The sequence below is a fragment of the Cryptomeria japonica genome, chromosome 9 (assembly GCF_030272615.1).
Source record: "Cryptomeria japonica chromosome 9, Sugi_1.0, whole genome shotgun sequence".
Taxonomy (NCBI): Eukaryota; Viridiplantae; Streptophyta; class Pinopsida; order Cupressales; family Cupressaceae; genus Cryptomeria; species Cryptomeria japonica.
The window spans coordinates 209348631-209372133 of record NC_081413.1 but is presented as its reverse complement, the minus strand read 5'-3'; the positions used below and the strand labels follow the sequence as shown (position 1 = coordinate 209372133).

At 34.4% G+C, this 23503-nt stretch overlaps 1 protein-coding gene across 1 annotated transcript; it reads right to left on the bottom strand.

Moving 5' to 3' along the window:
• Nucleotides 1–2824: 2824 nt before the first annotated feature.
• Nucleotides 2825–4715, bottom strand: LOC131044483 (3-ketoacyl-CoA synthase 1). The gene has a single exon (XM_057977811.2). It carries the CDS (start codon nt 4588–4590, stop codon nt 3157–3159), a length of 1434 nt encoding a protein of 477 aa, XP_057833794.1. The 5' UTR covers nt 4591–4715; the 3' UTR covers nt 2825–3156.
• Nucleotides 4716–23503: the final 18788 nt, after the last annotated feature.

Below are 23503 nucleotides of genomic sequence, written 5' to 3'. Positions count from 1 at the left end.
TTTAGTAGTGAGACTACTTCTTTTGCGTAGAATTTCTCATACATTCCTCAAATAATTAAGGAAAAAAACATTAAATAAATATATTGCTACAATCTATGTTGACTTTTGATTAGAAACAAAATTTTATTACTTATTCAGTTTTTTTATTAGAATGAAAATATTATTATTTATTCATATAATGATTGTATGTTAAAAAAGGAATAGATTTGAACATTGCTCAACGTTTAAATGTAACTAGAATTTCAAATAGAGTTTGGCCAACATAGGGCTTTTGCTATATTATGGTCAATTATTTGTCTGGATTTACATGTATCAACTAAAAAATTAGACAGTTCTGTTCAAAATATTACCCTCTACAAATTATATTTTATACTAAAAATTATAGACCATTGAGTAAGATTTTAACTAATTCAGTCAGTTTAGTTGAAAATAGATTTGATTATAATCCTATAGATCATGGAAAAAATAATAAGTTGATGCAGGAGCATCTAAGGAAGATCCTTAATCTGGCACAAAATATTTTTCAAATCATTAATTTATAAATTAATGTCTTGCAATAGAGGTTCTATGTTGAGTTTGGATGGAGTCTAGAATGAGAATGGCAATCACCAACATGACAATGGGAATGAGCCACTTAAGGAAAGAAAAGTGCAAGAGACAAAGTGAAGTATATATGTTTTACAACTAATCTTCAAGCAAAAGGAAGCCAAATAGTAGCCAAATTAGAGAAGTGAATGTGGAGGAGTTAGAAGACAAATGAAAACTTTTAAAAATGCAAATTTAAAATTGATATATGTGTGAGGGGTGCAGTAGAACAAGAATACAAAGATGCTCTGAATAGAGATGAGGGTGGCTAAGGGAGAATTACAAAGGCTGAAAATGCACATAATTATAAGACATAGAGAGGGGCTGCATAGTGTATAAAATCTGTATTGCAATTGGTATGTGTAACACAGAAACAATGGTGTATAAAATCTTAAAATTTCAAACAAAAGTCATTTGTGAGACCATTATCATTTTGTATATGATCTAGTTTTATGTAAAAATAAACAAACAAACAAAAAAAGATAAAACAACTTGGCTGGAAATTAACTAGGGTACATGTTTTGATATGTAACAAAGGTAAAAAGAAAAATGTGTATTTTAAGTGATAAAGGTTAGAATGTAATAGAAGTGAAAAATTATCTATATAAATGACAATGGCAACAAATATAGCATAAATTGTTTTGTTTCATCAATAAGATAAATTGTTGATCCAAAAGGGAACATAACTCACCTTGCAGAGCTCTAATGCCCAAGTTTGAAAAGATTGAAATGGAAAACCCTAAAACCAACAAGACAAAATCAATATTATTGTATTTCATAGTCAACAATCCATTTCTAGAACAAATACATAATGAAATATTGATAATTCATTTCATTTGCACAAGAAACAAGTGAAAGTATAAAGTTTAAGGAATGAAACATGCTTGAGGTTTGCACTTAGCTAGAGTCTTTGCTTATAGTTGATCTGCTCAGTCACTAGCCTTCAGTGTACCAATGTTTTATTTCTCATGATGATTAATTTCAAGAATTAGTAATTCATTTATTATTATAAGGCTAAACTTGAAAATGGTATTCAATTCTCATATTCAAGAAACAGATATCTGAAAAGCTCCATTTAGCGCATTGATTGCCCATATAGACTCAAATGCTTTCAACCAATGAAATTAAAAATAAATAATTTTTTAAACATGTTTATTTAAAAAAATTGCATCTAAACTTTAGGAAAAGTTAATATTTTTTTGCATATGAATTTTTTTTGTAACATGATTGGTTAAAAACATATTCATTAATAACATGTTAAGAACAATGTGATTGTTGTAGTTGTAGTCAAGAACCAAAAATAATACTTTTTAGTTTACAAAGTATTGAAAAAATGTCTTAACATTTTAAATAATAATAATAAACAATGTATAACTATTTTAAATATTGAAAATATATAATATTCAACTCTTATTTCTAATACAATTATTTTATGTTCACGTTTATAATATTCGAATTGTCTTACAATTTTTTTATAAATAACAATTTAGATTATTATTACAAAATTTATTTTTTAAAAAGAATATTAATAACAATTTTATTTCTATTGTGACAGAGTTTGTCTCTACATATTATTTGTTTTCAGTTTAGAAAACTTTATATTTATATATTGTATTTAATAATACTATAAAATTAAAACGAGTTATTTATTTTTTGAAAATATTGAAAATTTAAATGATTTAAAATTATTTTACAATAAAAAGTATAAAATAAATTTATTACAATGTGTAAAATACCATGTTTTATGAATTGTGTTATGATCCTCAATCTAATGCAAATATTAAATAATATACACCAAATTAAATAATATGTACCATCATAGGTTAGTTAGGGTTAGAGTCAGCATTAGGATTCAAGTACAAGATTACCATTCTAAGATAAAGCTTGGGATTAGGGTTACAATTGAATTAGGAATATGGTTAGCATTAGGCTTCAATTAGAATTGGAATTAGTGTTCTTAAATTTTAAAATAAGGTTAGAGATAGCATTAAGTTTAGGATTCGATTAGTATTAGGGGTAGGATTAGTATGCCATACCATAAATTATTATAACTCTTTCTTTGATTTGTACCCTTCAATATATTAGTTAACATATATCTTACTATAGGCATAACCATTGCACTTATTTTTGGTACAAGTGCTAGTAATTAACATACTCTCACAATTTTACTTGTAGACTAAGACAAGATGAGACTCGTATTTTACATATATAATTATAACCATCACTTGAATCAAATACATGCATTTAAAAGAAAAATGATAGCATTAAGATCTCTAAACCATAAAGATGATTATTGCTGAATTCAATACCACAATTACAAAACTATCATAAAATATTTTAAAATCCTCCATAAAAATATAATATTAGCTTCATAATCATTTTACTGAAATTGCTCAAATCAAATTTACTACTTTATTTAACTGCCCACAGGCCATCTTTTCTATTGAAGGGCCTCGGAATCAAACAAAGCGTCAAAAGAAGAGTACCGAGGAGGAACTTTACGTAGCAATTCACTAGATGCATAGCAAATTAAAATAGTAAGCAGCGTTTGAGTCAGTTATATCGCTGCAATCAGCTTGTGGTGGTGTCCAAGTCGTTGGAAGGACCAAGAGGACAGAGCCACTGGTCACAGAAATCATCCGTGTAATTTTTTTTGGTATCACAGGGGTACCTGTGAAGGCAGTCGTCCCAGCAGCTGGTCTCCAAAGGATGCTTCTCCCTCAGCACTTCCCAAACAGCGGTGTTGCACTTGAACCCCGACCCCAACGCAATCTGCAACACGCGCTCCCCCACTTTGAGCCGCCCTTTTGCATGCAAGTACGCCATTTCGTACCACACGCCGCTGGTTGATGTGTTGCCAAAGCGAAAAAGCGCCATACGCGACGCTTCCAGATCGTACTCATTCAGCTTCAGGTTTTTCCCGATTCCGGTGATGACGCCGTGACCTCCCGGGTGGATGCAAAAGTGGTGAAAGGCCAGCTTGAAGTTAGGAATATAGGGCTCCACCTTCATCTTAAACAACTTTATGCAGAGCCAATTGTAGGCGTAGTATAATTTCTCGCGCAATGGAAGGACTTTTGGCCCGAGCTTGGCTAAATTGTTACCCACGGCCGTAGCAGCGACGGTGTGTAGAGAAGGGCGGAGACGGACCCCGTAGACGCCGTCGTCGTCCTCCGTGACAAAGACGCAACTGTAGGCCTCGTCGTCGGCGGCCACGCTGGTCCGAACCGAATGGAGAAGCCGCATTTTGGCTCGCTCGGCATCTTGCGGTTTGTTGGAGAGAAGCAAGGCGGCGCCGCCAACTCGGAAGAGGGAGTTGGTGAGCATGAAGCTTCTTTCGTTGCCGGGGTAGTTTGAATTCATGGTTATGTTCTCGGTGGAGAGGATGAGAGCGTAGGAGTCCGGATTTACGAGCAACAGATCTTTGGCCATGTTCACTGCTAAAACACTGGCGCTGCAGCCCATGCCGGAAAGATTAAACGCCTTGACGCTCTCCTTCATCTTATAGTGGTTCGCTATAACGGACGCGTGCGACGGCGCCGCCGTGAAGGCCGAAACCGTTACGATGACTATATCGATGTCTTGTGGTGTGATGCGTGTCCTGGCAAACAAATCGTCCGCCGTTGCGATGAAGCACTCCTCCATCTCGATCCGTGCTTCCTCTATTGTGGCCACCATTTCGTCATTGAAAAAGAAACGCGACAACGATGTCTCTTCCCCCACACCGGAGCGCAGAAATACTCTCCACTGGAATTTCAGGTGTTCTGGAATGATAGGCTCCATCCTTACTGAAAGGTAAATGCTCATCTCCGTGTTAGCCTGGCGCTCCGCAGGCGGTTTGTAGCAGGTGAAGTCCACAAGAAAACATTCCCTTCGCTTTCGTTTAGCAAGGAGTTGAAGCAGCAGCCACCCCAACGCTGCCGCCGCCACAAATAGCTGCTCCAGGACTAACCTCTTTTGGACAAGCAGCAGTAGTATGCATACGAAACAAACCCAACGGTTCATGTTGGCTTTCTGGTAAGAAAACAAATGCTGCTTGACCCGTTACACAGGTTCTTTAAGAACAAAAATAGCTGGTTAAATGTCTTCCCAAGCTCAGTACGATATAATAATAGTTGCCGCTGTAAATGCTAAATGGCCTCAGACTAGCTTATCATTAAACCACCAAGTCCAGTTCTTAATAAATACATCAACGACCTCAACAAAAGTAGGCCAAATGTCACTCCATGAAATAAGTAGTTTAGTGGAATGTAGTGACGTTTAACTAAACAAATAAAAATTATATTTGTCATTGGAATCTTTTGTTTGTTGGTGTCTTTTGTTTGTTGGTGAAGATGAAAAATTCTTAACAAACCTATCAAAGATCAAGAGTGCAACACTCTAACATCAAGCTTTAATTATTCATTCTTTATGTTGCAATATTCAATTACTTTTTAAAATACTAACAGACACAATTCTGAAAATAAGCTAGTTGAGTTTATGACTTTTTACTTTCTAATCATCAATGTTGATGGATAATATTAATGTTGTTATAAAAAGATTTATTCTATATGTACTACTTGATGTAAAAGATTGAATTAAATAAGTCAATTAAAAGATTCGGTTGTAAAAAATGACTAGATGGAAGAATAGAGTTATGAAAGTGTGATTAAATGTCATGGGATAAAGCAATAGAGACCAAGAATTCCACACACCATATATTGCATATTGCAATTACATTTTCTTTGGATTGGTTAATGGATTTTCAACCTTTGATAACAATATTTTAGATCTTTAGTTTACAGATCTAGGATCTTTGAAAATGCTTATACTTTTGAATTTTAAACTCTAGGATTTGGGGAACCAAATATATTTTAGACTTACAATTAACTAGAACCATGTGTAGTGTGACATGCAAAATGTTTATTTTGTATCTTTTTCTTATGTCTCTATAAAATATTACTATGCTTTGGAAATAAGGAACTCCTACCTATTCATTTAAATATTTAATATGAATTGTTTTTATTGAACTGGAGCATTTCATATGTTTTCAAATGTGTAATCAATATTTTAAAAGACAATTAATGAGACATTTCATATTTATCTATAAATATAATGTAATGGATATTTAAAGAGTACCTATTACATAAAATTATTATATTTCTAAATATTTGAGTCTCTTTTCCTCAAATTTCATCTTGAAGAGTTCCTTCTCTATTATCATTTTTCATAAGGATTATATAAAAATGGTGGTGAGATTATAATTTCATCCAAGGACTTAACACATGATATAGAAACAAATGTTAAAATTTATATTCCTCTTGGTCTTATATTGATTGTTGCCTTAGAAAGAGTAAACCATTGTGATTTGTGCATTGTTAGTGTGAAACTTATTATAAGGGAAATTTACATGTACGTACCATTTGTATTGTGAAATTGGAATTAACATTGGAGATGCGTCTTCAAATGAAATTCTAGTGTAATTGTCAAATTCAACAATAACATATATTGATGGATTTGGTGTAGAACTTTGAGGTTTGTATATGATATTGTAGCGTTGTAAATTGTACACCCTTAATTAGGTTGGTACTATTCCACACTTAGGTTAGCACCCGCCTTAGTGTGTTTCATCTTGCATTCTTTAAATTTCCTTTAAAAATTTAATTAAATCTAAAGCCCTCTTTTATCATTCCACACATTATAAAATTGGGCCCTTAACCCTAAGTGTGCCCCTTTTATCTTATCTTCTTTAATCAATTAATTAATTAAACCCTAATAAGGTCCTATTTTGACATTCAAGGCCTAATTTTCCATATCTAAACACCTTGGATTGTCGCACGGAGCTAGGATTAACTTTGTAATCACAATACCTTGCATCCCTAAAAAATTGGAAAAAAGTTGGCTGAACCATGATGCAACACCATGGTCTCGACTTTTTCTCCCCAAATTTTGAGATCATGTTTTGGTAGTATATTATAATGTCTAAATCTTGCTTGGTGTGAAATTATATCAATTCTAAGTCAACCTTATGGTGATTTTAATTTATGAAATCTTTATATAAGGCATCCCCGTCAATTCATTTTTCATACAAGAGGATACAATCATTTCATATGCAAGCATGATGATCGATTCAAGAGCAAATCTGGTTCAAGGAGAAACAAACTACATCAAGGCATCTTCAACTTATGTTTCAATTATGATTTCATGATGGATTGATGTGATTTATCATGTTATTGCATCACCTATTGAAGGTATAATCATCTACATTCAAGCATTTCAATCCCTTGCCCTCAAAAGGCAAGATTTCCTATTGCACTTCAATTCAATTTCAATTTCTATTTCAATTAGGGTTTATTTCAAACCTTGGGTTTTACCTAAGGCAAACCCCCATCCATAACACAGTTTCCATTCTCTTGGTGTGTAGGTGGCAAATTTGGGAGTCATGCAAGTGGGAAAGGATAGAGAAGACTGAGAGAAAGTGAACTACCTTTTATAGGACTTTTGAAGATACCCTAGGACCATGACACTACAGAGGGACCATAGCGCTCACTAAGGACCATGGGGTTGCATCCTAGTCCCTATAATTTTTCCCCAACTTCCGAGTATGGGCTCTAATCCTCTTCTCTAGCTCAGATCTTAGCTTATAGCTTTGTTTGGTTTCTGCAACATTCTATTTTCATCATTCTATTTCAATTTATCATTGTTGAACTATAGATTTACTACTAGAAATTCAAAACCTAATTCAAGCACAATTCAATTCAAACAAAAGGGGAAATTGAACCTCAATCAACAGTCAACCCTTTTCCTAATAGAATTGAGGTTGGGTCTATTGAGAGCTCATCCTCCTTTTAATGTATTGGTTAATTTGGGTAATTGGTGGTCTTATCCTACTTGGTGAAACCCTAGTTCCAAATTTTCACTATTACAGATATTTAAGAATGTACATAAAGCTACATTTGCAAGACCTACTTCTATCCAGATATTAGAGGTCAACATGTCCCTTACATCCTTATCAATTAATAATTCAACATCTAATTTATTATTTAAGCTTCTTACTAAATTAGTACTCCCTTCTTTTTTTGCAATACTATGGGTTGTTGATGTAATTTATTTATAGATTCATATCACAACTACAAGTTTCATCCTTTTACACACTTGCTACATAGGAATGCCACTTCCAAATGGGATGATAAATGCCAACAAGCCTTCTTATTAAGGAATATCTCAAGTCTCCTATTCATGTGCCACATATCAAGGGGAAACCATTACTCCTACACATATTTGTGACAACTAGAACATTGGGGTCACTACTTGCGCAACTTGACTATGATGGAAAAGAGAGATTTATCTATTACATTAGTCATCCTTTAGTGGGATATGAGGTCAAATACAATTCTATTGAGTGTACATGTCTTTTCATAGTATTTTCTTCGTAAAAACTATGAAATTATATGTTTATCAATCAAACAAATATCATAGATAAGATTGATCCTCTAAAGTACTTAACAAAGTTTCTCTCACAAGATGTCTACCAAAGTGGGTTATAATCCTTGGTGAGTTCAACGTTGAGTATTCTGAAATAAAAGATATCAAAGGGAAAATTATAGCAGATCAACTTGCGGATGCACCTATGGTCTATGATCACCTTTTAGTTTTAGATTTTCTAGATGAATCAATCTATTTCATCACAACAACACAAATATGGTAGTCTTATTTTGATGGGTCTTTTAAAAAATATTTTGCATGTGTTGTTATCTTATTCATCACACCACAAGGTTATTGTATTCCTAGATCATATCCATTGGAATTCCTTTACACAAACAACATTGTAGAATTTAAGGCACTTATTAGATGACTAGGATGACTACTAATTGGAAGATAGATGAGATACAAATATATGGTGATTCCCTATTGGTTATTTCATAGGTGGATGATGATTATAAAAGAAAATGATGAGAAACCGATGCCTTATAAATGCATGGTTGGCGAATTCAAATTTTTTATAGATTGATCACTTTTGAGAAAATTCCAAAGATCAATAACAAAGTTGTTGATGCCATGGCTACTATTGCATCTCTCATTGACATGCCACATAATGTTACACAATATTGTTTCATGGTGGAAAATCTCTTGATTCCCGCCTATGAGGTCCCTCATTCTAGAACTTGTATGTCAAATCATTGGTCTTGATTCCCCATGGTATGGTGACATCTACACCTACCTTCACAATAATATCCTTCCACCCCACATTTCCAACAATGAGCATCAAACCTCCCATTATGTCATCATTTTTTATACCCTATATCAAATAGCTTTAGATGGTACTCTCCTTAGATTAATAGAGTGTGAAGATGTCCAAATTGCATTGTGATAAATACACAAGTGTATATGCAAGGTTCACTCTAGTGGTCCAACCCTGGATAAAAATCTTATGAGGACTCGATACTACTGGCCCAATAAGGAAAAATATTTTTATCACTTTTTGAAGAGATAAAAAAAACGTAAAATTCATGGAGACTTGATACATGAACTTGCACAAGAGTTACAACCAATTGCTACACTTGGTCTCTTTTGTCAGTTGGGAATCAACCTTATATGTAAGATTCACTCTCCTTTCTCTAATGGCCACAACTTCATCATCACTACCATTGTGTACTTCACGAAGTGGAAAGAGGATGTTCCTCTCACACATATCACCAATAAACAAGTCACAACATTTATCCTTAATTATATCATTTTCTGATATAGTGTTCCCATATCCATCATCATAGATAACGATCATCTTTTCAAAAATTAGGATGTTTATGAGTTTTGTGATAATTCCATATCCAATATCAATTTTCTACTCCATAATACCCCCAAGGTAACATTCAAGATGATTCTTATAATAAAAACATTCTCAAAATTCTTAAAAAGATAGTTAACGAGGCTAGCCATGGTTGGCACATTCAACTCAACCCTACCTTGTGGGCATACCACACCAGTGTCTACACTCCTACAAGAACCACACCATACTTTTTCATCTATAGATCCAAAGGTATCTTACCTATTGAGGTTGAGTTACCATCTCTATAGGTTTCCTTGTGTGATCTCATCGATGATGAATCTAATATTGCCTCCTAGCTTTAGGATCTAGAGCTATTGGATGAATGATGACAAAATTATTTTAATTATCTCAAGGCATACCAGTAATGCATTTAACACACATATAATCACAAAGTGAGGCCATGAGTATTTCAAATTAGTGAACTTGTCCTTAAATAAATCTAAGAATCAACAAGATCAAGCGAAAAGGGGCAAGTTTGAACCTGACTAGTTTAGTCTCTATCATTACAACAATCTATGACTCTAGTGCATATCAATTCGCTACTCCCAAAAGTGAAAAATTAAAAAATCCTATAAAAGATATTCACCTTTTCAAATTTTATACTGAGACATTCAAGGGACCCTACTTTATATCAATAATACAAAAGAATAAAAAAATGTCAAAAATACAAAAATATGACTGAAAAAAGTAAAGAGAAATAATTTGTCCTATGGTGAAAAACAACTTCAATGGCACCTTGGGAAAGTAGCATGGTGAAAATATAGAAACATGCACAATGCATACTGACTTCATTCCTCCCTCCTTTAGGATTCCATTTTATCTTTCCATCTTCTCTCGATAATAAATATTTCACTTCAATGTATAAACTAGCCATCCCTACCATGCCTTACGATTGTTCTGTCATTTTTTGTCTACCATTCACTCTTCCATAATGAACTTTGGCATCCTTTGTTAGGATAACCAGTGAACAACTAAGAGGAGGGGGGGGTGAATTAGTTTTTAATAGATTATAACTTTTAATCCACAATACAACCTTAAACAAATCAAGTACTAGTAAAGCACATACAGATGTCGGTAGGAACATATACCGGTAAACAATACAACTTAACAATTAACCAGATAATCAATGCAAAGAAACCATACCACATAACACCATGATTTGTACATGGAAAACCCGGAAAGGAAAAAACCACTGTGGGAAACCTACCCACAGTCAGATGATACTTCTGCAGAAAATATGTGTTACAATGAGGGGCCTGCACTTGCAGAAAGGTACACTGCCTAGAGCATACTACTCATTACAAAAGAGTCTCACTGACTGTAGAGAGGCTACAACCATCTGAAGATAAATGGACAACAATCCAATAGAGTTAACTGCTAGAAATAGCATCTACCATGCCTGATTACAGTCCCAGTTAATCTTAGTGCCGGAGGACTAAATCCTCTTCTAAATCCAATTCGATCACCAATGATTGACCAAATCCTTTGCCTGAATGATATTACAATATTCACACATTACATTCCTTGACCATGACTTTTCAAATAACCATGATACACTACAAAGAGTTTCTACCTCTTATTTATACAAACCCTAAGGCCTAAACCAATTTTGTCGGCCACCTAAAGATATTACAATAAGATCATTACATGATTCCATATTACAATGATATTCCATGTCTTATTAAGACCAAAACAATAATAAAAAATTCATAAATCATCCTGAGACATCTCGGTAACGTGTAGAGTACACGTTAGCATGATACCGGTCCATAACCTAGATAGGTATCAGACCTATTCTGGGTCCATCATGTCGCAATAATGTCTTCAAACAATTGAAGCATGATCAAAGAACATCTTTAGCATCTTGAAATCCATGAAGAAGTTGCACCAACACCAATTATGCATCCTGTCATGATTCCTCAATGAAAGCTTTGTCGGTAAAGCCTTAAACGAGTGTTGGTAAGGGTTTACCAGAGTGTATGATAGCATCTTATTACCAAGCCAATACCAACTGACCAAAACATTCTCATGGAGCATATAACACATGATATCAAACATACTTCACTGATCCAAACATGCCGGAAGTGTCCAATAGATAGTCTCTTCTATCGGTAACACTAGATCTTCTACCAGTAACCAAAACTTGTCTACCGGTAACCAATCATAATAGCTAGTGTTGACATCAATGACAAAATATCAATGCAACACATAATCAATTCATCCATAATGCCAACAATCTCCCCCTTTGGCATTGATGGCAACACTATATGTGAAAAACATCTAAGTACCAAGAAATGCCAAACAAGTCTCCCCCTGTGGAAGACAACCAACAATCAATATCTCTCCCACTGTGAATGATATCTCTATAAGGTTCTGAATGATTTTTCACATTACTATCACTCCCCCTTTGACATCAATACCAAAAATCTGATAAAAATATCAAAGCAATGATATAAACCTCTGAATCTCAAAGTTGACTACTCCCCTTGCCTAGTAGCACCACTCATCAGTGTCGGAATGAATAGTATCTTTGATAATACATGTCAGACTGATGACAAACTTCATCAATAAAGTCTCTGTTGGAGGGGCAAAAACTCCTAACCTGTCTCTCAAATCCTCAAATGATTCGTTAGACAATAATTTAGTGAATATGTCTGCAATCTATTCTTTAGTGTTCACATAAACCAATTTGACTTCCTTTTCTTCAACTTTGTCCTTCAGAAAGTTATACTTTATTGAAACATTCTTAGTCTTAGAGTGAAATACCGGATTCTTAGACATGTCAATAGATGTAGAGTTATCACAGTAGATAACTATCGGTTCACTACAATTTACCCTGATATCCTTCAACATTTGCTTCATTCACAAGACTTGAGTGCAATTAGTTGTTGTTGCAACATACTCAGCATTTGTAGTAGATAAAGAAATGCATGACTATTTTTTGCTGATCCATGAAACCAATTTCTTTCTAAGGCTCCACTAGAAGTGCTCTTCCTGTCATTGGTATTACATGCCCAATCTAAGTCAGTATATGCATATAAAGTGATATCACCATTTCTGGAATACCATAAACCATATTTTGTTGTTCCTTGCAAATACCAAAATATCCTCTTTACTGCACATTCATGATTTTCTTTAGGATTACTTTGATATCCTAAAATAATACTTACTGCATTCATAATATCAGGTCTAGTCTGAGTTAGATATAATAGACCACCAAGCATAGACTTATACCTTGTCGTATTTACCAGTATAGAAGTATCCTTGATAGATAATTTCTCACTTGTAGCCATAGGAGTACTTACCAGTTTGGAATTCTCCATACCAAAATTCTTCAACAATTCCCTCAGATACCTAGTTTGATAGGTAAAAATGCGTTTGTCAGTTTGAGTAATCTGCAAACCTAAGAAAAATTTCATCTCACCAATCATGGACATTTCAAATTCATTTTTCATGTTGTTAGAAAATTCCATGCACAGTTTATCTTCTCCTCCAAAAATGATATCATCAACAAAAACTTCAATAATCATAATATCATTATCAGTGATCTTATAATATAGATTACTATCAACACTGCCTTTAGTAAAACCAAGCTTCAAAAGATATTTATCCAACCTTGCATACCAAGCTCTAGGAGCCTGTTTCAAACCATATAAAGCTTTCTTCAATTTGCAAACCATATCTTTATCATCTGTCAATGAAAATCCATCAGGTTGCTCAATGTAAACTTCTTCCTCAAGCTCACCATTCAAAAATGCACATTTAACATCCATTTGATAAACCTTATAGTTCTTATAAGATGCATAGGCAAGAAATAGTCTAACAACTTCAATTCTATCTATAGGTACAAATGTCTCACCATAATCAATTCCTTCCATTTGAGAATATCCTTTACAAACCGATCTAGCCTTGTTCCTTATAGCTTGACCATCCTTATTCAGTTTATTCCTAAAAACCCATTTAGTTCTAATAACATTCTTATTTTTAGGTCGGGAAACTAAAGACCAAGTTTCATTCTTCTCTAGCTGATCTAATTCATCTTCCGTAGCCTGTAACCAATGTTTATCCTTACAAGCTTCAATAATAGTTGCTGGTTCAACTTGAGAAATAAGACATACCTCTTCATTTTCCAGTTTTCTTCTTGTCATAACTCCCTTGTTTCTATCTCCAATAATTTGATCTTCATAATGATTTAATCTTACATAGCTAGGTGTATTTTGAACTTCAGGTTCATTGCTCTAATCATCAGTCATAGTTGAATTTTCTGATTGTGTCAGTGTAACTGTCTCAGCTTCCTGTACCAGTTGAGGCATTTCCAATTCAGTTATAATCATTTCCACTATCGGTTCCCTGTCATATAATATAGAATGATTTTTCTATTGTTCATCCACTTTCACATTAGCACTCTCCACAATTTTCTGCAATCTTTTTTTATAACATCTATATGCTTTTCTTTGAATTGAATAACCAAGAAATATCCCTTCATCACATCTAGGATCAAACTTTCCAATTGAATCATCTCTTTTGATATAGCATTTACTTCCAAAAATTCTGAAATACTTGACAGTAGGTGTATGTCCAACCCATAGTTCATAAGGGGTCTTACCGATTTCACCTTTGATGTGAACTCTGTTGAATTTGTAGACTGATGTACTCACTACTTCTCTCCAATAGATATAAGTAAATTTGGCTTCCATCATCATATATCTAGCTGCATCCAAAATGGTTCCGTTCTTTCTTTCAACTACTCCATTTTGTTGAGGAGTCCTAGGTGCAGATAGTTGTCTCCTAATTCCATTTGTCTCACAATAACTATTAAATTCATGAGAAGTGAACTCACCATCATGATCTTATCTTAGACATTTGATTTTGAATCCATTTTCAGTTTCAACCTTCGCTTTAAAGATCTTGAATTTCTCAAAAGCTACAGACTTCTTCCTTAGAAAAGTCACCCACATCATTCTAGAATAGTCATCAATAATCAGCATGAAGTACCTATCACCTTGAAATATTCTAGTCCTTGTTGGACCACATAAGTCAATGTGAATCAAATCAAGTACATCATTAGATTTATCATGTATGGTCTTAAAAGAACTTCTAACTTGCTTACCCAATTGACATTCCTTACATACCGGATTATGAGGCTTCATAATCTTAGGTATATCTCTAACTGCATTAGTTGAATGGATCTTAACAATAGAATCAAAATTAACACGACACAACCTCTTATGCCATAGCCAACTCTCATCAATATGAGCAATGAAACATGTCATTACCAGTGTTCAAGTGAAAGATATTACTACCTGTCTGAATACCAGTTGCAATGTCCAAACCAGTCTTATTAATGATTTTGCATTTTCTATCTTTAAACTGAAGTTGAAAACCCTTATCAACCAATTTACCAACACTCAAAATATTATGCTTCAAGCCTTCTACATAATAGACATTATCAGTGTTATTCTTGCCATCCAAAGAAATAATACCTCTACCTTTGATCATACATGCCTTGTCATCTCCAAATCTAACTTGACTGTCATTGTATTCTTGCAGGGACAAAAATTTCCCTTTATCTCTAGTCATATGATGTGAGAATCCACTATCAATTAACCATTCATCCTTATCTTCAAATTTCCTTCCAGGTCTTTTTCTTCATTCTTGATAGCCGGTTCCGGTTCATCTTCCTTCAAAGCATAGAACACCCATTCCTTTCCATTTCTAGATCCACTAGCAGAGTCTTCTGTTGGTTCATCTCTAGAGTCATCAGTTACTCCTTCCTCATCTGCTATGTAGCATTGTTTTCTTTTCATGAATCTATATATGTTCGGGTTAGGCTTAAAAGATTTCTTAACTCTTTCCTCAAACCTTTCATTCCTTTCAGGACGTCTAGATGCAAAATGACCAATCCTATTACATGCAAAACATTTAAAAGGTTCTTTTTCTTCATTCTTACTTATAGTTGGTCCTTTAGGTATTCTTCTAGAAAATAAGGCTTCAAGTTGCTCAAGTTCTTCATCTTCTTTACTCATGTCTTCCAATTCTTTTGCATATAGGGCTTTCCAATCACTTTTGCTAGTAGATGTTGATGATGATGCACGAAAAGAAAGTTCAAACTTTACAGCTCTAGAAGATTCAAATTCTTCAAGCTCAAAAGCAGATAATTTCCCAATCAGAATGTCTCTATTAACTGAGGTGTTTTCCATTGTTCTTAACTCATTAATTGTAGTTGCCTTAATCTTGTAAGTCGGTGGAAGGGCTCTCAAGACTTTGGAAACTATTTCATCTTCACTTAGAAATCCTCCACAACATTGAATTCCCATAACAATCTCATTTACTCTTTCCATAAACACAACAATTCTTTCATTATCTTCCGTTTTTATGTTTTCATATCTCTCCCGGTAACCATCATTCCTTATTGTTCTCTAGTAATTCTATGACTTGTCCTAGGACATGATTGTCTATGATCATTGAGGATGTATGAGTCTAGTGTGAACAAGATCATTCCTTATTGTTTGAAAGATTCATGTATCCTTGCAAATGGTATGTGAGTCATCTAGGTATAGCTCATATCTAGATGATTACAATTGCTTTCGATAGGGTGATCTCATAATACCAGGTTACCATTTTTGGCCAAACTTGACACTAAAATCAGCATTTTTCATCAAAACTTTACTTTCTAAAACCTATAGTAGCTAAACCATTAAGAATTTGAAGATGAAGTAAACTACTAATTTGTGGTATTTTTCATATAGATTTTAAATATATATTTTTTTAAATAATTAAAAATTAATTATCCATATTGTTACGTAACTTTTAATAACTCAATATTTGCAGTAATCAACATTTTTTAGAAGTGGCATTTATTTGGTAATGCATAGCAGTTTTCATAGCAAGAAGGAAATTCTAATTTTTAAAATATAGAATTGTAACACCAATATCTAGTGAATGGATATTTTTTAATAATTGTTTGTTACATATATTTTTTTTAGTTTATTTTTTAAGACAAAAGTAAATGTAATTTGGATAGAGGTGTATTCCGTAATGCATAATTTTTTTTGTACATGCATTCGAATTAACTTATTATTTTTGTGTTGAAATGAGGATATCAATACCTAGGGAAAAGATATCTTTTACAATTTTTTTTTGTATTTTTCAATTTTTTCACGTGTGAAAGACAGTCCTTAATGTTTCATGAAAAACCTACATTCATAATAAATAAAACATAAATATATTAATAAAATTAAATATATTAAAAATTATACTAGTTGGAAAGCTTATAATAAGGACTCAATACTTAAAAAACAAAACTTCTAAATGAATTCATTTGACCCTCCAAAACCTAATGTAAAAGTGGTTTTTTATCAACATTTTGATAGGTGCGAAGGAGACTCCATTGCAAGTATGATTTAGAAGTAGAGAGGTTCTAACCAAGAAATTTTAATCTAAGAACCTGTTATCTAAATCTCCTTAATTAATTACTTCAAATGGGACATCTTACAGATTAAATCATTATATTTTCTAAAAAATATATGATTTAGCAAAAATCAGGATGTACTAAAAAGTATAACCCAGTATTGTGGGATCACCCCATAATAAGCTCCATGATAATATAGCACTAAATTAAGCACAATATTTCATCACTCTCATACCTTATATCTATCCCTCTCTATCCCTTCATTCATCCACAACCGTTTCTATGGCCATTGATTACTCATCCCATCTTTTTTTCCTCTTCCACTTTCAAGTAGTCCTATGTTAAATGATTGAGTACAATGACACACCAAAAACATAGGTCTTTGGTACATTTCATCCATTTGCATTTGTATTACCTATAAAATTACATGATTAGTCAATCACATCATATAGATAAACATATAAAATCACATCCTACATCACCACAAGTCAATCCATCATAATCTATCATATCTATCACATAACATAAAAATATACACAATAAAAGCTATATGATCAGGTAATTAAGTGTTGTAAGGAAAGCATAGTGCGGAAACGCCTTCCTAATGTCAATTTGTAGGGAAGATCATGCAAGAATGCAGTTTAAAACTTTCACAGAATGTTAAGAATAACATAGACAAACAAATAGAATCAACACAGAGACAAAACACCAAGAATTGCACGGGAAAACCCTTTCGGGAAAAAATCCACCACCAACAGTTGAACACTTTATTTCCAATAAATGAATTTACAATAAAGTTTATGTCTGCAACTACTGGTATTCATTCTCATATTCTCATGAACTAGACACTAGAATCGGCATACAATAATCAGTTCCTTCACCATAGTTATCCAATGGCTTCATATATAAGATTGTCGATAGTTCATAAGCAACTGCACCAACGGTTTGAAGTCTAATCGTCTGCGTTAGTCTGCATTCATGAGAAACACAATATCCCACATACCCCAGGAAGTCGGGTTGGTTTGTATTCATATACACCAACAAGACCATCCTCAGTGTCCAAGTGTTTATCTTTTGGAACCGATATCAAACCGATCACCGAAGGTGACCTCATTGGGTACTAGTGTAGCAAACAACTAGTTCTCTCGATCTCCGATAATACCCTGATCACCAAAGGCAATTCCATCAAGTCATCAACAAGACAACCAAACAGCTATCCCGATCATTTGATCTTCCTTGATCTGCTCGATCTCTCTTTTTGCACTCTGCCACATGGCATCCCCTGATTGGCTCTGGGGTCCCTGTCCTACCACCTTAGCACGACCTCACTAACCGCCCGGAATGAAGCTCTTCTTTGTCGTGCCCCACCTTGGTCACCAATTCACAGAGGATAAACTTTGTGCATCTTACCATAGTGGTATAGCGACAATCATCTGATCATCCAGGACTTGTTCACTAGTTAACTCATCTGATTTTGTCTCTTGTCAGGTCCCACCATGGTCTCCAAGTCGTAGAGGATAAACTTAGTGCATCTTACCATAGCGGTATAGCAACAATCATCTAATCATCCCAAAATTGCTCACTCATTAACCCGTCTGAGTCGCTCTTTTGTCAGGCCCCACCACTTGGTCGCCAAGCCGCAATAGATAACGTTCATGCATCCCTGTCATGCGGTATAGTGACAGCCGTTGATCCACCTTCAACTTGCATGATCTTTAACACATTTCTTTTTGCACATGCTTTGTCGCCAAAGTTCAAGGATTAACTGATGATCATCTTTCCGTCGCGGTATAGCGATAGCCATTGGATCATCTCGGACTTGATCAAATATTAACCGATCATAGGAAGAAGATTACATCAACCCATCAGCAAGAATCACATTGACAACTATTCAAACGGGATAGGTTACTCCAATCATTCTGAACACAGGTCAAGTTAATTCAAGGCACATATTTCTAACAAGTGCAAGAAGTTGAGTCCACTTAGTGTGGAATTTTAACACTTCAAAAAAAATGGCAAATAGCATCAAGGAAGATGAAACATATGACATTTTGCATGATTTCCATGATGAACCTTGTGGGGGTCATTTTGTAGCCAAAAGAACAGTAATGAAGATACTTAATAAAGGTTATTATTGGCCTACCCTCCATAAGGATGCCATCAATTACACAAGGAAATGTGATAGATGTCAGAGAATGGGTCATCCCACAATGTAAGATGAGATGCCTTTGCATCCATAGGTAGTTGTCACACCTTTTGAAAAATGGGGAATGGACTTCATCAGTACAATTGATCCCCCATCTAATGGAAAATCCTATATCCTAGTGTGTACAAACTACCTTACAAAATGGGTAGAGGTAAGGGCAATGAAACATGCAAGAGACAACAAAGTTACCAAGTTTCTATATGAAGAGATCTTTACAAGGTATGGAGTTCCTAGAGAACTTGTTACAGATCAAGGTGCTTAGTTCACATCTAATCCGATTGTTGCTATGATATAAGAATAAAACATCAGGCATAAAAATTATAAACCTTATCACCCACAAGCCAATGGCCAAGTAGAGGTGACCAACAAGGACATTGAGGCAATATTAACAAAAATTATTGCCATACATAAGAAGGATTGGAAAAATCACCTTCTAGAGGTAGTATGGGCATACAGGACATCCTAGAAAACTACTACAGGGTTTACACCCTTTGAACTGGTGTATGGAAAAATATAATAATGCCAATAGAGTTTGAGCATAAAACTCTGCGTATTGCAATAGAGCTGGGTATGGACCTCTCGACAGCACAAAAGGAAAGAATATTACACCTCAATGAATTGGATGAATTGAGGAAATATGTCCTGCAAAATACAATTCTAATTCAATAGCACCATATGAAAGGGCATGATAAATATGTCAAAACCAAAGCATTTCATGTCGGTGATTGGGATTTGTTATATGATTCCAGATATAAAGACAACCTTGGTAAATTACAAACATGGTGGCTTGGTCCATATGAAATTGAACGTGGAGTTCATTTCTATGTTTCATTCCACATCACCTCCACCTCACTCATACTTCTTTTTCTTCCATCTTCAGTTTTGTCACCACAATCATTATTTGAACATCTGAAAATATAATTCATTCACATCACACATGCCTACAATCTTATGAGTGTGTGAAATAATCTCTTCAGCCACGTAAGTACTTCCATTGCTTTCACTATTACATTTTTTTTGTTCCACATTTTATGTCATATCTTTCATTGTGAATATTTATAATTTTATTCCTCTATCCTACCTATCTGCATGTGTGGGCAACTGCATCTAACTTCAGTTGGGGAGGGATAGATTATGTTTAAAATATATTGTCACTATTAGGAAGACATATTAACTCGGGATGGTTTTTGAGTCAATTTTACTTCACCCTGGTGTTTAAAGTCCAATCTATTCAAATTTTAGCAAAATTAATTTTTTTTTTTTTGAACCGAGTCTCTGCGAAGCCCTCTTAACTGTTCTTACTTAAGTAATTCCCTATCACATTTCAAATTCTCTGTCGTAGTGCATTCTTCTTTTTCTTCTTGATATTGGGGAAACATAGAAATTCATATTTTGAATTACAACAAAAGGGTTTTCTTGAAGCTATTTATAGCTACAGTAAATGGGGGGTCCTCCAGTTAGATGAGAACCTATAGATCATAGTCTAATATTAAATGACCAAGTTTGTGAACCTCTATTCAGAGATTATGGATGGTTAGACTGTTTTCTGAAATTGCATTCTTATGATGATGATGTTGCTCTGGAATTCGCACAATCATTAAAGAATGATATGGCAGTAATAAGGAGATTGAGGGTTCCTATAAAAAATGAACACATTGCACAAGTTCCAGGCCTACCTATTGATGGAGAGCCTTTCCCTGAAACTAAGGATGCTAGGTCATCTTGAGCTCAATCTAAAGAGCATGGTGACCCTCTGCTACATGTCACTAAGAAAGGAATGATTAGGTTGTCTCTCCCACCTCTCTAAGCTCATGAAATAGTTTATTTTATTATGTATATCACTTGTGAAGGAAGACAGTTTCAATTGCACTCTATACATTTTAAGTTGCTAATTCATTTGAAGCATGGTAGACGTGTGAATTCTCCCAATTTTCTTTATAACATGTTGAAACAAATGTCATCTCAAGTACCAAAGGGTAACCCTCTATTTGTTTCCCATCACTGTTTAATTCAGTTATTGATTGAACAAACCCTAGTGGAAACCAACCCTGGAATGCCGTGGGTAGACTTTCTAGATATAAGTATGGCTCAACCATTAAGGTAGATTCCTAGCATTGGAGAAGATGCAGGCACTTCATCCTCTAGACATACTAAAATTCTTATTGAAAATTCTTCTAGTGAGGATGAGGATTGCCACTCCAAGGGTTGTAGAGAAAACCCTTGTAGCACAAGGGCTTGCATCTAAAGGTAAAAAGAAGGAGAAGTCAGAAAGGAAACAATGGTTAAGGGAAAGAAGAAGGATAAGCTCCCTAGAGTTACCTTGCAAGAGCTAGCACCACAAATAACCATATCTAAAAAGACAAAAAGGGAAGAAATCTAAACCTCTTACTACAATGCAGAAAATGAAGAAACCAACTGCAAAAGCGAGCCAATCTAGCTAGAAAAGAAAGAAATTAGAAAAAAATTCTATAAGAAAATGACCTACAAGGACCAGTCATAGGTTGAGAAATAAATTTAAGGGCAAAATTATTGTAGGAGAGAAAATTGATATTCAGAGCTCCGATACTAAAGAGGAAGAAAAATAGGAGCAAGAAATGTATCATTCAAAAGACTTGTTAGAAGAAGAGTTGAAAGAGGATTCAGGAGAGGAAGAGTCAAGAGATGTGGCATTTTATGAAGAAGAAAATGTAGCTCATAATATTACTCAGATCATGTCAGAAATAGAGACACAAGGTGGTAAAGAAGAAGAAGAAGGAGCCAAAGAAGAAGAAGTCACATAAGAACAAGAAGAAACCACAAAAGAAGAAGAAGAAGAAGCCATATAAGAAGAAGAAGGTGCAGAAGAAGAAGCGACAGGTCACTCTAGAGAGATTCAAATTGACTTGAATATTGGAGATGCTTCTAACCCTCATCAAATCCACCATGAAGAAACTACTATTGAGAAGGGAGCTACTGGATTTGGGATAGTGAACTTGGTTGAAGTTGCTGAAAAGGTGAATCGAGAAGAGAAAAGGACAAAGGTTATGTTACATAAGCACAATCCACCCTAATTTTCTTGGGCCTCAATTGCTATTGAATTTTGGAAATTGTTAGAAAAGAGGGAGGAAAAATGGAAAAGGGAGAGAGAAGTGTAAGAAGAAAAACTAAGAATGAAAGATGTAGAGATAAATATGTTGGAGGATAGAATAGACCATATTGCTACTCTACTGCCTCAAGCAATTGAGTGTAGGCCACCTCCTAGGGTATATTCCCTCTACTTGAAGGAATTGTATATTTCTTACAATATAATTAGGAAGTTGTCTAGATTAAGTTCATCAATAATAACCCCTGAAGAATTAATCAATGCTTATAACACCTCCTCTCCCCAACAAAAAAAATTGCTTTGTGATTTTTATCTTCACAATTATTCCATTCCATATACTCCATATTGGAATTCACTACTCTCAATTGGAGATATTCACCTAAGGGAATTTTTGCACTATATTCAAAATGAAAACACGAGACATGAGAAAGCCAAGGAATATATGGACATGGAACAAATTGTTCCTTTGCCATTGAGGGCTGAGGTAGGAGATCTTGATGAAATATATTACAGATGGAATCAACTTACTACCAAACTAGAGGTTAATAAGAGGATCTCATCATTAAGGGAATAAGTTTACAGTGAATATGAATAGATGGTAGGGACAACATCTAGAACGGTGTATGGACATCTACCCTGAAGATGAAATTGGCTACTTGAGGATCTAAAATGAATGGAGCCTCATTCCCTTAGAAATTATCATGCAACACTCAGAAGAGTAGCTACTTACATTCAATTGGGATGAGCTCAGTAAGAAAAATGGATACCCTTGATCTTCTAGCCACCTATGCTATGGTGGTTTGTTCCACACTGGAGAGAATTGTAGTATTATGATATGGAACAAGAAAAAGATAGATGGGAGAATTTCAAGAAGGATTGGGGGTTCTATTGGAGCCCTATTGCCAAGACTAGAGGGGAAACTTTGGTCGTTGATTTCAGACTACTTACCTGGAAGGAAAATCATAAACTTTTTGCTGGTGGACCAACAAAACCTTCAGTTGGGGGGTGTGAGGAGCCTTAGTTTTATACTTTTATTTGCATTCATTTTGCTATCTTTTAGAACTTTTATATTTGCTGATAGACTTTATATCATGCTTTAACCAACCTTATGGACCTATTTTGATAATCATGTCATCTATACTTTAAGACCTTTATTTTGACAAAACCATGAACTTTATGAATGCAAGTATAAGTATTTACTCATTTTGTGTGATTCATGAATATGTGCAATGGATGATCATGAAATGTGGATGGAATGCTTTCTCTAATCTTCGTGTTGTGGCTATGTGGAAACATTCATTGAGATGAAACATGGCTTCCTTTATAGCAACATGGTAACGTGGGAAAAGGATTGGACAACAAGGTGAGAAGAGGTCAAGGATTTTTGGAACTTGGGCACTAGTTGTCTAAGCT

What these genes read in the sequence shown, in the direction of transcription:
- LOC131044483 (XM_057977811.2), bottom strand. Translation starts at nt 4,590, where the DNA reads ATGAACCGTTGGGTTTGTTTCGTATGCATACTACTGCTGCTTGTCCAA.